The sequence below is a fragment of the Neofelis nebulosa genome, chromosome X, assembly GCF_028018385.1.
Source record: "Neofelis nebulosa isolate mNeoNeb1 chromosome X, mNeoNeb1.pri, whole genome shotgun sequence".
Classification (NCBI taxonomy): Eukaryota; Metazoa; Chordata; class Mammalia; order Carnivora; family Felidae; genus Neofelis; species Neofelis nebulosa.
In genome coordinates, this window is record NC_080800.1 from 128,404,092 (window position 1) to 128,422,060 (window position 17,969).

General features: G+C 37.4%; 1 protein-coding gene across 2 annotated transcripts in view; it reads left to right on the plus strand.

Moving 5' to 3' along the window:
* VAMP7 (vesicle associated membrane protein 7) overlaps nt 1-17,969 on the plus strand; it is a 58,507-nt gene that overhangs the window by 7,901 nt on the left and 32,637 nt on the right. The window contains exons 2-5 of one of the 2 annotated variants that reach the window (XM_058714681.1): nt 2,989-3,143; nt 8,354-8,411; nt 10,695-10,832; nt 13,390-13,480. In XM_058714681.1, coding sequence (XP_058570664.1) covers nt 2,998-3,143; nt 8,354-8,411; nt 10,695-10,832; nt 13,390-13,480 — 433 coding nt within the window. In that variant the 5' untranslated portion in view covers nt 2,989-2,997. The remainder of the gene's footprint in view (nt 1-2,988; nt 3,144-8,353; nt 8,412-10,694; nt 10,833-13,389; nt 13,481-17,969) is intronic. The other variant, XM_058714682.1, reaches the window with a different exon arrangement.

Sequence of the window (17,969 nt, forward strand, 5' to 3'; positions counted from 1 at the left end):
GTTTGGGATAAGATTGTGGGTTCTAGAACCATACCACCTGGGTTTAAATTCCAGCTGTTACCACTTACTAGCTCTGTAATTTTGGGAAAACTGTGTAAGTCATCTATACTTCAGTTTGCTCAGTTTAGTATAAGTATCATAATAGTGTATAATTTAATTGATGAAAGGATTGAGTGAGTTAATAATTGTAAAGTGTTTAAAATGGTCTCTGGCACACAGTAAACACTTAATAAATATGAGCTATTTTTATTGTTATTATGTATTTTTTGTGAATCTAGAGTCAAACTTCTGTTGAACTATTTTCTTAGGATAAATTTTCAGGATGGGATTACTGCATATGTGGAATTTAAGAAACAGAACAAAGAAAAAAGGAGACACACAAAAAACCAGACTGTTAAATACAGAGAACAAACTAGTGATTGTCAGAGGGTGGGGGGGGGGGGGTGGGGGTTGAGTGAAATAGATAAAGAGGATTAAGAGTACACTTATGGAGGGGCGCCTGGGTGGCTCAGTAGGTTGAGCGTCCAACTTCGGCTCAGGTCACGATCTCGCGGTCTGTGAGTTCGAGCCCCACGTCGGGCTCTGGGCTGATAGCTCAGAGCCTGGAGCCTGCTTCCGATTCTGTGTCTCCCTCTCTCTCTGCCCCTCCCCCGTTCATGCTTTGTCTCTCTCTGTCTCAAAAATAAATAAACATTAAAAAAAAATTTTAAAAAAAAGAGTACACTTATGGTGATGAGCACTGAGTAATGCACAGAATTGTTGAATTATTATACTGTACACCTGAAACTAATATAACACTGTATGTTAATTGTGCCTCAGTTAAAAAAAGGATGAAACACCTCTATTTATGTCCCTTTGCTTATGGTAATTGCTTTTCAAGTGGTGATATCTGATTGTGTTGTATAATTTGTAAATGCACCCTATCAATGTGTGTGTGTGACATACATTACGTTGTATACACACACATGTACATATTTGGTGTATCTCTATATGTCTGTGCATATCAACATGGTTTAGGGTCGTAAGTTTGTACAAGACTGTGACCTTTTTGTTAAGCCTGTTTTTAAGTGTCTTACATTAATGTTAGTGTTAGTGTTATTGACCTTGGTCAATACTGTTTCCAGGTACACAAACAAATGGAAAGGTACCCTGTGCTCATGGATTTGAAGAATTAATATTGTTAAAATGTCCATACTACCCAAAGCAATTTTCAGATTCAGTGCAATCCATATCAAAATAGCATTTTTCACAGAACTGGAACAAATAGTCCTAAAATTTGTGTGGAACCACGAAAGACCCTGAATAGCCAAAGCAATCTGAGAAATAAGAACAAAGCTGGAAGTATCACAATCCCCGATTTCTAGATATATTACAAAGCTGCAGTGATCAAAACAATATGGTACTGGCGCAAAAATAGACACATGGATCATTGGAACAGAATAGAGAGCCCAGAAATAAACCCACAATTATGTGGTTAATTAAACTTCAACAAAAGAGGTAAAAATATACAATAGGGAAAAGACAGTCTCTTCAACAAATGATGCTGGGAAAACTGGACCACTGTCTTACACCATACATAAACTCAAAATGCATTAAATACCTAAATGTGAAACATGAAACTGTAAAACTCCTAGAAGAAAAATAGGCAGTAATTTCCTTGACATCAGCTTTAGCAACATTTTTTTCTAGATATGTATCCTGAGGCAAGGGAAAAAATAAAAAATAAATTATTGGGACTATGTCAAAATAAAAACCTTTTGCATGGCGAAGGAAACTACTGACAAAACTAAAAGGCATCCTACTGAATAGGAGAAGATATTTGCAAATGATAGGTTCGTGAGTGATTAATATCTAATATATACAAAGGACTTACATAACTCAACACCATAAACCCCAAATAATCCAATTAAAAAGTGGGCAAAGGACTTGAATAGACATTTTTTCAAAGAAGACATACAGATGGCCAACAGACACATGAAAGGAAGCTCAACATCACTAACATCAGGGAAATGCAAATCAAAACCACAATGAGATATTATCTCATTCTTGTCAGAATGGCCGCTATCAAAAAGACAAGAAATAAGTATTGGCTAGGATGTGGAAAGAAGGGAACCCTTGTGCACTGCTGGTGGGAATGTAAATTGATGCAACCACAATGGAAAATAGTATGGAGGTTCCTCAAAAAATCAAAAATAGAAATGCCATATGATTCAGTAATTTTACTAGATATTTACCCGAAGAAATCAAAAACATTAATTTCAATGGGTGTATGTTCCCCTATGTTTATTGCAGCATTATTTACAATAATAAACATACAGAAGTAACCCAAGTATCCATTGGTAAATGAATGGATAAAGATGTGGTGTACACACGTACACACACACACACACACACACACACACACACACACACAGGAATATTATTACTCAGGCATAAAAACGAATGAGCCATTGCCATTTGCAACAACATAGATGGACCTAGAGAGTATTATGCTAAGTAAAATAAGTCAGAAAGACAAATGTATGATTTCACCTACATGTGGAATGTAAAAAAACATGCATTAAAAAACTCCAAAAAGCAGAATCGGATGTATAAAAGCAGAGGACAAACATGGTTGCCAGAGGGGAGAGGGGTGGGCAAAAAGAGGTGAAGGGGAGTGGAAGATACGGGCTTCCAGTCATGGAATCAATGTCATAGGAATAGAAGGTATACCATAGGGATTATAGTCAATATGTTGTAATAGTTTTGCATGGTGAAAGATGGTAACTACACTGTGGTGAGCATAGCATAACTTATAGAATTGTCAAATCACTCTGCTGTATACCTGAAACTAATGTAACATTGTGTGTCATCTATACTTCAATTAAAAAAATAAATGAGTATTGAAAAAATACTGGCCTTGGGTAGGTGTTGGTATATGATAGTTTTCTTTTGAAAGATAATGTCAGAAATATTCTAAGTTTTGTGTGTCTTTTTTCCTTTTGATAGATTGAAGCCATGGCCATTCTTTTTGCAGTTGTTGCCAGGGGAACGACTATCCTTGCCAAACATGCTTGGTGTGGAGGAAACTTCCTGGAGGTGACAGAGCAGATTCTGGCTAAGATACCTTCTGAAAATAACAAACTAACGTACTCACATGGCAAGTGAGTTCTGCTCTGCATGGGTAGAGGGTGAAAGAAGTAAATTGTATTATAATCAGCATAGTAGAAAACTGGAAAATGAGGTTCTTGGTGGATAGTTTAAATAAGCTGACAGAACAATAACCTTTACCAACTTAGAAAATGGTTTGCTTCTATTCGTTATAAATTTAAATTATTTTATTGAAGTTATATTACTATTTTAAAGAAAGATATGGCAATGTTACTTGTAAAAATGACTTTGCTATAGAACTCTAGGATATGTGCAACATGGAACAGATAAGAGAGATGATATTCCTTTGTTCATTCTTTCAGTAAATATTTACTGAGCACTTGACTATTGCCAGGCACTGGGCTTGGTGCTGGGGATACAACAAGAAATCACACAATATTTGCCCTCATAGAGGTTAGAGTTTAATGGAGGAGAAAGTCAAATCCATAGATAATTGAAGTAGATGGTGGGAGGTAGCAGGTAGGGAGATCGCATTCTAGATAGAACGAACAGCTGGTAGAGAAATACGGAGTCATGAGATCATAGGGCATGTGTAGGGAACTGCAGGTGGTATTCTGTGACTGGCACCCAGCCTGGTGAAAACAAAGCTAAGAGATAGGTAGAAGAGAAGTCATATAGGGCCTCATAGGCCATGTTAAGAGACTGGACTTTACTCTGTGGGCCATGGGAAGGTGTTGAAGGTTTTCAGCTGGGTGTGACATGGTCAGGTTTTGCTTTAGAGTCTGGTGGGCAGTTGGAGAATGGGTTGGGGAGGGCACAGATGGGAAATCTTAGTAATCGGATAAAAAGTGCCTCCACCTTCCTCATCAGTACTTAAAAAAACTTTTGTTATTTAACTCATCCTGATTTCCTTAGTTCTTATCTCAGAAGGAGGTTCTTATTGCTTTCCAGAGCTACCTCCTTGTATAATTTAGGACCTACTCTAAATCACTGTAAGAGAGATACCCCAAATTATGGTGTTACTTAAATGAGGTATCCCAGCGATGAGTGCTTCCAGGCTGGTGGGGTGGCTCTGTCCTTTACGAGTTAGTGTCTTCGATTAGCTGTGGCCAAGGCAGCTCCTTTAGTCTTGTTAACTCCCTGCAGTTGCCCAGTGTTTTTAAAGGCCAAGTCCAGAAGTAGGCCGATGTTTTATTGTTCAGAAGTTTCTGCTTACGTTTTATTTTTCTCTACATAGTTATGTAGCTAACCTAGCTAGAAGGGAGGTTAGAATTTGTCCTTTATAGCTGTGCAACTGTATGTTCAGCTAAAATTCTATTCTATTGCTCTAGAAGTTAGAGGATATTAGGAGACAACTTGTGCAGTCTTCCATTCTGCTCTTTTGGGCCACTCAAATATCTGTGTGTACTTTTCTTCCCAAACCTATAACACGTATCCTCTCTGCAGGAGATGGCCTGAAAGACTCCTGGTCACTGTCCGGCTCAGAGAGTCTGGGTGACATGCAGTCTTCTCCATCAGGCCCAGGTGTGGCTCCTGTGACCTACTGACTGTAAACTAAAAGAGAAGTCATATGTTCCCCCTGCTCCCCCTGCCAACCCAATAGACAATTGTAGAAGAAGAACAACATCACCACAGTGGAAGTTACAAACTCCAATTTAGAAAAGGGAACAATGAGAAACACGTAGAGGTCACTGCTTCCTAGCAGTATTCAAATAACTACTTCACAGCCATTTCAAAGACTTCCTGTTCTGATCCTAGAGTGGTTAGTGGTTCTGCTTTATTGGAAGAACTCCCTTGTCTTTTCTCCCTGAATCTTGGCTTTGTTCTCCACGAGGCTCTTCCTGGTCCGTTATCATCTGGCCACATCCAAAATGGGTGTTAGAGAGTGTGTCATCTTTGGGAACTATACAGGTTTTGTAGTCTGCTGCCCGCTGGTATAGTTTACCAGTCCAGACGTGGTCTTAGGGGTCAAGTGATCCCAGTTTCTTGTGAGTCTGGCTTTATAATTTTGTCAGACTTATTAGGCTTGTGGTCTCTGTGTTCCGAGTCAGTTCTCAGGAAAATGCCCAGGAAAAGCACATTCAGACCTTCTAGAGGCAAGACCGGGAAGTAGGGGATATACCTTCCACTCGCAGTTTATCAACCAGGACTTAGTCACATAGCCATATCTAACTACAAGGGAAGCTAGAGTATGTAATCCAGTGAAAATATGGTTATAGTACAAGAAGGAAACATTATGCACCTGCCATGCCTCCCCACCTGCTTCCTAATCTACCCCTGCCCGGTATTCTCTAGAGTGAGGCTCCATCACTGAGTTTTTTCCTTTTAATCTTCTGTCTTTGTTTCTTTCTTATAATCATGTTCCATCATCTCTATTAAAAATATCTTTAACTATTGTACACCAGAAGAAAAAAGTCCATTTTTTTTTACTGTATTACAACCATTTCTGCCTGAATCTGATCTTCCTCTTGCTATTTCTTCTTTAACAACATCACCAGCCATTCAGTTGGCTAAGCCTAAAATTTAAGAATCATATTTGACTTTCTCACCAAATCCTTGCCATTCTCCTACAAGACATTTTTCAATCCATTCCATTTCCTCTGTCCCCACTTGTCATAGTGGTAGTTTAGGCCTTTATTGTTTTTCATTTTTAATAGCTTCCTCCTAACCATTTGGCTTCTGGTTGCTCCTTCCTTTAATCTGTTTTGCATATTCCTGTGATTACACTTTCTGGCTTAAAACCCATTGCTTTTAGAGTAAAGGCCGAACTCTGCCTTCACAATTTTGTCCATTCCTGACCTTTCTACCCTTATCTCTATAGGACTCCTTGCCATACCCTGTCCTAGCTGTATTATTCCCGGCTTTGTTATATATGTATATATGTATATTTTTTCATGCTTTTGGACTGTCTTCCTCCTCCTAGCCCCCTGGTAAACTTTTGCTAATTTTACAGGTCCCAGATGAACTATTTTCTTCATTATTACTTTAGTCCTAAAAGGGCAGTTCTGATCATGTCCCTTTTCTTCAGCAGTTACTCTGTGCAGTCGGTAAAGTTATTAATGTGACTAGGAAGATTCTTCAAGATCTGCCACTGCTTCCTTCTCTGGTCTCATCTGTCACTACTTTAGCCTTTGGTTTTGTTCTCCAGCCATACTTAGCTATTTTCATTTCAGTGCTGAGTTTTTTCTCTCTTCCTATTCTTTGCAGCAGCTATTACCTTTTACTGGAAAATGTTTATCTTTTTTAAAAATCTGACTTTGTCTTTCTGAGCTTTGATATTTCCTTTTCTAGAAACTCTGAACTCCAAGACCAGACCAAGTGCCTCCCTTTTGCTTGTCTCCATAGCATCCTTTGTTTATTCATATTGTAGCACTTATCACTCTGTATCATAATTGCAATCTTTATTTTTTTCTCTGTCCCCTGACGGTAGGCTCCTCGGTGGCAGGGACCATACCTTGTAACTTTTTGTGGTCTTTGCACCAAGTTACTCCCTAATGTGGTTTAGGAGAAACAAATTTTGTGGGGAAACTGATGACTTCCATTTTGAACATTGTGTTTAAGTTGTCACTGGTATGTCCATTTGGGTATGTCTAGTAGACAGTAGTGTATGTAAGCCTGGAGCTCAGGAAGTAGGTCAGATCTAGATGTGAGAATCATCATCATAATTGTGGTAGCTGAAAACAAACAACAACGAAACATGACAGTGGATGCCACCATCCAGGGAGTGTGTGAGAAAAGAGCAGGGAGCTGAAGATGCTGGAAAACATCAATAGAGAGGGAAAGAGACTACCACATTAACCAGGCAAGCCTGGTGTTAGGAAATCTAGTGGAGAGAAAACACTTTTCAGAAGAAGGAAGTGGTCAACACTACCATGTTTCAGAGAGAGCCACTGGACATGGCGATGTGGAAGCCATTGATGGAATTGATGTGAACGGTTTTAGAGTAGTGGAGGAAGACATTTTGCCTGAGTTCCCCATACCTCCTTGTTATTCATATTAAGCTTCTATATGGACATTAAAAGTATAATTCAAGAGGTACTCCTATCTATCCACTTGCCCAAGGTAAAATCCAGGAGGCAAAATTGAGTTATCCCTCTGCTTCACTTCCAATAGCCAGTTGTCAAGTTCTGTTCTATTTCTTCTCTTTTCTTTTCCATTGCCCATAGTACTTTAGTTTATTTCCCTCCTCATTTGCTTACCTGCTCTACTACAGCAGTCTCCTGTCAGGTCCTCCTTTCAGTCTGTTTTCCGTGTTCTAGCCAAAACATCCTTTTACGTGGCCGATCTTACCACATTCTCCTCAGGCTAAAACCCTCTGATGCTTGTTCATTATTCTGGGGATAAAGCATAGTGAGGTTGTAACATATTCTATAACCTAGTATTTGCTTACTTCCATAGCCTCATCTGTGCAGCCAAATTGTCTTTCCATTTCATACTCTAGTCATGTGGACTCTAGTCATGTGGACTCTTTTGACTTTACTAAACCCATTATGTGTTTTTGTTTTTGTTTTTGTTTTTGTTTTTTTATCTCCAAGCCTTTATGTTTATTGGTTTTCTACTCTGGAACACTCTGTTTGCTCTTTACCTTGCCATCTCCTACTTACTATTCAGGTCTTGGCTTACACATCACTTGCTCCAGGATGTCTTTCCCGTTACCCTCTGCTAAACTCTGTAGGTGTCTCCTTTATGTTGCCAGAGCACCGTGTACTGCCTCTCCTCATCCTATTTTACCATGTTGCTCTGTAATTCCCTGCACTGTGATCTTGGTGTAGGCGGGGACTGATGGTTTTGCCTATTTGTATCCTCAGCACCCAGCCCAGTAACTGGCTCCAAGTAGATGCCAAACAAATGTTAATGTTGAGTGTTTGGTAGAAAAAGTGTTTGCTTTGAGATCGTAAAAGAAGGCAAGGAAGACCTGATAACCCATTGGAGGTTGATCTTAATGATGTGTCCCTCCTAAGATGTCATCCCTTGTTCAGGCCTTAAGAGTCCAGTTGTGCTTTTGCAGCTGTCATTTTAATAGGTAATGTGCATACTGTTGTGCTATGTAGTTAAGGTAGAGACTTTCTTTTAATGTCTTATTTATTCTTATCAGTTTGACTTGAGAGAAACAGGTGTATAGGGGAGGGGGAGAGGGAGAATAGATAGTATCGGTAAATGATATGGTCACATTGGCAGTACTAAATTTGCTTATACATAGAAGATGGAAGTGAAAGCAATATTGCTCATAACCACAGTAAGTTTTATATCTTTTATCCTACAGTTATTTGTTTCATTACATCTGCCAAGACAGGATTGTATATCTTTGTATCACTGATGATGTAAGTAACTTGAAGACATGTTGCTATTTAAGTATGTATACTGTTAATAGAGTCAGTTCTTAATTATCTATATTTATGGTAGGTAAACATGATGTGAATATAGGTGTCCATAGATACATTTTTTTCTATACTTTGCATTTATCATATGGAGCAGCAAATGACAAGAAGAGGTGATGTCTGGGTACATGCATATCAGCTCAGTTTTGGTAGAGTTTTAGCTTAACTAATCTCTTGCAGCTTCAACATTTATCCTATTGTGCAGTGAGAATTGGTCTTCATAATCGTGACTTTTTTGTATCCAGTCCAAAATTTATTTATCTGAAATATTAAATAGGTTATTTTATTCAATCAATAATGAATTTTTTAATGTATATAGACTTTCAGAAAACAAAATCACAGTATATCATAATCAGTTTTGTAGACCTGTAGTTCACATTGGTAGGCTGTTTTTAGAGTTTGTAGGTTCTAGACCAAAATGCTCAGTAACTTAACAATGCCATCAAGGTCATTTCTCTCTCCTCTGCTATCCTTGGTGTCAGCTTCTTCCTAGATACATTTCCTTATGGTTGCATGCAGCCACATGCTTATTTATTTTGTATTCAGAGAAGAGGGACTATGTCTTCTCAAATCTCTTATTGTAAGAATGAGGGAAGTTCTCCAAAGCACACTGTCCTCTCTCCCTGCTTTCGAAGTGAACTTCTTTTCATGTCTTATTGGCTAGGAGTAGGTTACATACTTACTTCTAAATTGATCAATGACAAGAGGCATGGAATTGGCATGATTGCCATAGGTCAGGGTTTAATCTTTACTGTGCCACAGACTCCTTTGACACTCATAGGCCCCTCCTAGGATGTTTTTAAGTGTATGAAATACGTGATTAGAAACAAAACCAATTATATTGAAATACAGTATTCAGAGTATTTTAAAAATTGATAGAGTAATGTATATGCTTCTTTATGAATTCGTTAAGTAACAAGATCGAGTCAGAGGTCTAATGACTAATAATAATTTTGAAATGGCGATGATATAAATGAGATTTTGAGATATCTATAACTAATGGTATGTGAAAAAAAGATTTCTGTTGGTGACAGAGTGACAGATACTGTTTGGTACTGTTTTGGTTTGTTACCTACACTCAGATTTGAAATTTAAGTTAAAACTTACTGAAAATAATGTCATTTTTCTTTCTATTCAAGTACATGGACCCCTTGAATTCGGACCATTGACCCCAGCTTACGAACCCTTGGCATAGACTAATAATCATCTTGGGTGAAATGGAGATGAGTGTCAACCATAGTGACCATCACAATGATTTTTATCCCTGGTTTCACAGTAGTTTTTTTTTTTTTTTTCATTTTAGAGAGAGAGAGGGCACAAGGGGTGAGAGGGGCAGAGAGAGAATCTTAAGCAAGCTCCATGCTCAGTAAAGAGCCTGATGCAGGGCTCGATCCCATGACCCTGGGATCATGACCTGTGCCAAAATCAAGAGTTGGATGCTCAACCAACTGAGCCACCCAGGCGCCCCATTGTTTTCTAAAATTATTTTTAAAATCCAGCTATATCTGAAATTGCTCATTGGCTGGGAGTAGGTTACATACTTATTTCTAAATTGTTCAATGACAAGAGGCATGGAATTGGCACGATTGCCATAGGTCAGGGTTTAATCTTTATTGGAATATATGAGAAATATCACTAAATTTGGGTTCATCAGAGTTGAGTTTTCTGTTTCTTGAGTTGTAATTTTATACATATGTAAATACTTTTTGGCTGGGACCAGACAAGAGTACATCACTTGATCTTTTCAAGTGTACCATCACTACTGAAAAAACCCAATTTGAAGTATTTATCAGTAGTGTTATCTTTGTGTGTGAAAGACTGCAGTATTATTATGGATTTATTAAGCATCTTCTTGTGCTGGGCCTTCTTATTAGATGCTGTGAAAGATATGAAGGAAGTAAAGCCCAATTCTTGCTCTCAAGAAGCTAACTTAGATCCTGTTATCTTTAGTAGGAAGTAATCAAACATTTGAATTGGACTCTCAGCTCTTTCTTTTACTAGTTGTTTAATATTTGGATTGGACTTTCAGCTCTTTTACTAGTTGTTTGACCTTTGGCAAGTTACCTTTTCAGAGCCTTTGTTTCCTTACTGTAAAATGAGGTCAGTGCTAGTTCCTCTTCATGGAATCATTGCTCAGTAATGTTAGCTGTTCTTATGGTTGTTGTTAATCATCCATATCATCTTTGTTTACTTTCTGATGTGAACTCTGTGTTGGTCTCTTTTCAGGATTTTGAACGTTCCCGAGCATTTAATTTTCTGAATGAGATAAAGAAGAGGTTCCAGACAACATATGGTTCAAGAGCACAGACAGCACTCCCATATGCCATGAATAGCGAGTTCTCAAGTGTTTTGGCTGCACAGCTGGTAAGATATTTTTAGGATGTAGTATTTTGATTCCTATCTTCTTTATTACCTTAAGGCACTTTGAATAAAGGAGACCTTGACCTGCAAATATATTTTTCTGATTTTGCCATTAAATGTGAACATAAGAAAACTTACCAGATAGAAAAATTTTAAATAACGTGATATTCTCTATTCTAGTGTTCAGAGTATCTAGGAATGAGGAAGGACATTAAATACCATCTACTTTAGCTACCTGTCTAGTGCATAAATCCACTAATATGCCAAATGACCTCTTTAACTCATACATTAACCTTCTACCCTCCCATGAGCAATTGTAATTTTTGAACAGCTCAACTTAGTCATTTTCAAGTCTGCTGATCTATATGAATACCTAATCATCAGCTCGGTGAAGTTTTGCATATATATACACCTGTGAAATACCACCCTTTCCAAGATATATCTCCATTACTCTAAAAGTTCCTGATGTCCCTTTGCAGTCAGTCCCCTCCCCCACACTCTGCCACAGGCACCCTATGCTCTATTTTCTGTCACTATGAATTAGTTTTGTCTTTTCTAGAATTTCCTGTAAAGGGAATTATACATTATGTACTCTCGTGTGTCTTGCATGCTCCGTGTAAAGCTTTTGATACTCATTCATGTTGCATAAATAAGTAGGTCTCTTTTTTGCTGAATAGTATTGTATGCATATACCACAATTTGTAATAAACCATCAAACTTTTTTCCAAAGTGGTTGTACCATTTACATTCCCACCAGCAGTTCTAATGTTTCTACATTCTTGCCAATGCTTGCCATAGTCTATCTTTTTAATTTTAGTCATCCTGGTGGGTGTGTGGTGATATTTCATTGTGGTTTTAAGTTACATTTCCCTGATGACTAATGATGTTGAGACCTTTATAAATGCTTCCCTTTTATCCATGAAACTATTTGAGTGCAAAGACATATGTTCTATGATTGTGTTGTGAATGAGAGAAAAAAGAATTATTATAATTGAATGTGTTCCTTTTCACTTCTGCTTTAAGTGTTTTTTTAAATATTCTTTTTGAGTATTACACTTATAAATATGCATTCTTCTGGGGATGAAGTTCCTTTAAATAGTTATAAATCTTTATTCAGTCAGTTCATTTGTTTCATACTTCCCACTAGAAAACAATCAAATATATGAAATCATGTAAAACATCACCAACCAGAAATATACCAATGCACAAAGGTAAATAGGGTAAACTGGCAGCAAAACTTTCAACTTAGCCAGTTCATCATTAGCTCCAAATCTGTGGGTGACCTATGAATGAATCTGTGCCAGGATTGTTATCTACAGATGGAGATAATAATAAAAGCATCTTCATCATGGAGTTTTTGGGTGGATTAAATAATGTTTCTTCTTTGAAGCATTTAGCATGGTGAAGTGACCAGAATATTGTATATTAAGCACTCCATGGATAGCTATGGATAATAATTTCAAAATATATACTGTTGGAGAGAGGAGCGGTAGTGGGTCTAGCAGTGAGGAGGTGCTGGGCGTAAGGGAAGAGTGAGGGAGGAAAAAAAAAAAAAAATATATATATATATATATATATATACTATTATCAGTGTCTTAGATTTCTAGATCCTATAAGAAGCCAATGAAAATAGGATGTATACTCAGATCTCAACAGATAAAAGAACAGATGCTCAGAAGCTGGGCCAGTCTCTACTTCATCATACCGAAGAAGTGGGGAACAATTTGGGGTGCTTTTATTTGTCCTGTTCCCCCTGCCCCAACTACAGTCCTCTTTTTTCCTTTCTTGTGTGAGCATAGATTATAGAACCACATACTTCTGTCCCAAGGCAGAATGTATATTGATATATTATAATATACATACCTTTATATTATTTAAATAAGGTGATATTTTTATACTATAACACATGGTATCACTTTTTTATTTAAAAAATCTTTAATGTTTATTTATCTTAGAGAGAGAGAGTGCATGCTGGGGAGGGGCAGAGAGAGAGGGAGACACAAAATCTGAAGCAGGCTCCAGGCTCTGAGCTGTCAGCACAGAGCCCGACACGGGGCTCAAACTCACAAACTGTGAGATCATGACCTGAGCTGAAGTCGGACGCTTAACCATCTGAGCTACCCAGGCGCCCCTAGATTGTCACTTTTTTATGCTGCCTATATTTTTCCCTAGGTCTGATAACAATTTTTAAATGAAATGGCATGTATCCTTTGTGTCAATACCAGCATAATTTATTTTTTTTATTTTTAATTTTTTTTAACGTTTATTTATTTTTGAGACAGAGAGAGACAGAGCATGAACGGGGGAGGGTCAGAGAGAGGGAGACACAGAATCCGAAGCAGGCTCCAGGCTCTGAGCTGTCAGCACAGAGCCCGACGCGGGGCTCGAACTCACGGACCGTGAGATCATGACCTGAGCCGAAGTCGGACGCTTAACCGACTGAGCCACCCAGGTGCCCCAATACCAGCATAATTTAATAACATTCCTCAATGTCATTCCTCTTCTTTTTGTTTTCCTATTGTAAATAATGTCTGGTAAGTTAAATCTTATTTTCTTATAGAAGCATCATTCTGAGAATAAGGGCATAGACAAAGTGGTGGAGACTCAAGCCCAAGTGGATGAACTGAAAGGAATCATGGTCAGAAACATAGGTATGTTTCATGGCATAGTTCACATGCATGTGGGCAAAAATGATAATAGATTACTTGATTGGGATCAAATTATTCTAGAAAGGCTGAAATAATACTTCCATATTCTTACTATTGGAAACTAATTATTGGCTAAGATATGGGTATTACCTACTTATGATACTGCCTGCTATATGAATGGTTTTTTCTTAGTACTATAACTGTTCTTCATTCTAATTTGTTAGTTGACTTAGCAATACTAATTTCTGAGACTCTTACAAAAAAGTTCAGCAATAAAGAATAAATTAATCAGTTTTGGCTAGAGATACCCAGATAGCTGATGTTATCAGTAGATGCCTAAAGTATAACTATTTGACTTCCTTAGAAAGTTTGTAGCTCTTGATTGAGAGAAAGAAAGAATTGGTCCAGAAAAACTGTTGTATTCTTCAGAGGACGAACTATGATAGAAATTCAGTCAGCCTGTGTTTTCTCAAGCTGTTCAGCACATTAAACTAATCCAGAGAAATTGATCAAGTTTATTTTATTTTAATGTTTCTTTATTTTTGAGAGAGACAGAGTGCAAGCAGGGGAGGGGCAGAGAAAGAGAGAGACACAGAACCTGAAGTAGGCTCCAGGCTCTGAGCTGTCAGCACAGAGCCCAACACGGGGCTCAAACTTGTGAATCACAAGATCATGACCTGAGCCAAAATCGGATGCTTAACCGACTGAGCCATCCAGGCTCAGTTTATTTTTTAATTGATTATGCAGTTGTATTTAGATTTGGGATGATGCTAATTTTTCTAAAAACACTGGTTCTCAAACTGTCCCTGGGCCAGTAGCATCAACATGCCTTGGGAACTGGTTAGAAATGCAAGTTTTTGGGACCCACCCCAGACCTGTTGAATCAGAAACTGTGAGTGGGGCCTAGCAATCTGTGTTTTCAGAAGCCCTCCAGAGGATTCTAATGCATATTCAAGTTTGAGATCCACTCTTTCTAAGGGGAATATCTCAGACGATAACTTGTATAAAATTGAATGAAACTGATTATATTATTGTTTTATAAGATATTTAATTGAGATTGTTAAATTTCATAAATGTCAGTTTACTTGTAATTTTGGATTTAGTATTTGAATTACTTTTACATTTATTATTAGAACAGGTACAAACTGTAAAGACATTTTTAAAAAGATTACTCTTGGTCTCACCATTCTAAAGATTTATTTCCATTTTTTTAAATTTTTTTAATCCATATATACATATTATAATAATAGTTTATATTCAGTTTTGTTTGGGCAGTATAATACAGTGACCAAGATTTGGAGTCCTATGTGCTGGAGTTTGAGTTCTGATGTCACTTCTACCTCCAGTCAGTCCTTGGTCAATCCTCTAACTTCTCTGAACTTTGTTTCCTAATCTGCAAAAAGGATATGATAGCACCTACGGTTACCAGGATAAAGGAGAGAATATTTGTGAAGCATATTGTACAGTGCCTAGCATATAGTAAAAGCTGAATTACTGTTAGCTATCATGAGTCTACTTTTTGCTCATATCGTATGTAATTGGGTTATATTATAGGTTACAAATCATGTCCTTATTTTGGACCTTTGGTTCTTTAGAGAAGTGGTATTCAGAATACTGTTTTACAACCAGATAAAGAGCTTGCTCCAACATGTAAGTCAGTGCTGTGCTTCCTTCATTGAGAACATCTTGTTATGAATATGTCAGTTGGACTGAACTCTGATTAGAGATAGTTGAAGCAGTAGCAAACACTCTTAGGTAGCACTGATTTAGAGGTTTGTGTTACAGTAATAGTACTGTTATATATGGTTTTGTGCCTATTCCCAGGAATGAGATTAATAGTCAAAAGGGAAGAACTTTTTTTTAAATTTTTATTTTCATTCCAGTTAGTTAACATACAGCGTAATATTAGTTTTAGGTATACAATATAGTGATTCAACACTTCCATGCAACACCTGGTGCTCATCACCACAGTACAATCCTTAATCCCTATATTAATTCCCCCACCCACCTTGCCTTTGGTAACCATCACTGTGTTCTGTATAGTTGACATTCTGTTTCTGGTTTGCCTCTCATTTCCTTTTTTTTCCCATTTGCTCATTGGTTTTGTTTCTTAAATTCCACATGTGAGTGAAATCATATGATATTTGTCCTTCTCTGACTGACTTATTTCGCTTAGCATTTTACTCTCTAGCTGTATCAACATCATTGCAGATGGAAGGTTTCATTCTTTTTGATTGCTGAGTAACATTCCTCTGTATACATAAACCACATCTTCTTTATCCATTCATTAGTCTGTGGACACTTGGGCTGCTTCCATAATTTGGCTATAGTAGATAATGCTGCTATAAACATTGGGCTGCGTGTATCTCCTTGAAGTAGTATTTTTGTATCCTTTGGATAAATACCTAGTAGTGCAATTGCTGGATTGTAGAGGAGCTGTTTTAACTTTCTGAGGAACCTCCATACTGTTTTCCAGAGGGACTGCACCAGTTTGCATTCCCACCAACAGTGTAAAAGGGTTCCCCTTTCTCCACATCCTCGCCAACATCTGTTGTTTCTTGAGTTGTTAATTTTAGCCACTCTGACAGATGTGAGGAGATATCTCATTGTAGTTTTGGTTTGTATTTCCCTGATGATCAGTGATGTTAAGCATTAAAAGGGAGAAACATGCAATTCTTGATATGTTTTGTCTCTTGGTTATTTGAAGTGATTTCCTACCATTGATTTTAGTTTTAGTTGTATGTTTGGATGCAAACTACAGAACCTATGGAATGAACTACTAATACTTACTTTTCCTCTATTTTTGGTTGTCAGATGTATTTACTTCTCCTGAAAGTGAAGCATCCAACTGCTACAGTGTTATTACAAATGCATAAATTTCTCAGAAAATGAACCTTTTAAGTCAACTTTTAAATGACTTACTTATTTTTAGAATTACAGAGATATCCAATTAAAATTTAGCAAAAGCATTTCTAATAATCTCAGTTTGATTTTTTTAAACAGCTTTATTAAGATAAAAATCACACGGCGTACAATTCACCTATTTAAATCATACCATTCAATGGTTTATAATATATTCAGAGTTGCACAGCTATCACTGTAATCAACTTTAGATCATTGTCATCACCTCTAAAAGAAATCCTATACCCATTTACAGTCACTTCTCTTTCGCTCTCAACATCCAGACCTAAGCAACAATTAATCTTCTGTTTGTCTCGATCGATTTTCCTCTTCTGGACATTTCATACAAATGGAATCATATAATACGTAGCCTTTTGTATCTTGGCTTCTTTCACTTATCTTAATGATGTTGAGGTTCATTCATGTTGTGGCATGTATCAGTACTTCATTCCTTGTTATGGCTATGTTATAGTCCATTGTATTGAAACCAGTTGATGGACATTTTTGTGGTTTCCACTTTTTGGTTATTATAAATAATGCTTCTGTGAACAGTTGTGTATGAGTTTTTGTTTGAGCCTATGTTTTCAGTTCTCTTGGGGAAATACTGAGAACTATTATTGCTGGGTCACATTGGAACTCTACGTTTAACATTTTGAGTAAGACCAAACTTTCCTAAAGTGGCTACACCCATTGTACATTCCCAACAGTGTACAAGCATTCTGATTTCTCCACATGCCCAAATTTATTATTGTGTTTTTTATTATAGCCAAGCTAGTATGTGTGAAACGGTATCATATTGTGGTTTGGTTTGCATTTCCCATATGACTAATGATGTTGAGCATCTTTTCATGTGCTTATGGGCCATTTGTATTTATAGATCTTTGGAGAAATTTCTATTCAAATTTCTATTCTATTCTATTCTATTCTATCCATTATCGTTTTATATTTTATATTTTTTATTTTGATTTACTTATTTATTTTTTAGACACAGAGAGAGTAGGGGAGATGGGCAAAGGGAGAGAGGGAGAGAATCCCAAGCAGGCTCCATGCTCAACATGGAGCCCGACACAGGGCTCGATCTCACAACCCTGGGATCATGACCTGAGCCAACATCAAGAGTTGGACACCAAAATGACTGAGCCACCCAGGTGTACCCCATTGTCATTTTTTCTTTTTTTCTAAATTTTTTATGTTTGTTTATTTTTGAGAGAAAGAGAGAGTGAGTGAGCGAGCATGAGCAGGGGAGGGGCAGAGAGAGAGGGAGACACCGAATCTGAAGCAGGTTCCAGGCTCCAAGCTGTCAGCACAGAGCCCAATGAGGGGCTCAAATTCACAAACCGAGATCATGACCTGAACCAAAGTCGGGCATTTAACTGACTGAGCCACCCAGGTGCCCCCCACATTGTTATTTTTTAATTGGGCTGTCTTATTAATCTTGAGCTGTAAGAGTTTTTTGCATATTCTGGGTATTAGGCCCTTATCAGATATGATTTGCAAATATTTTCTCCCATTCTATGGGTTATCTTTTCATTTTTTTGATAGTGACCTTTGAAGCACAAAAGTGTTTTTTAATTTGTTGAAGCCCAATTTA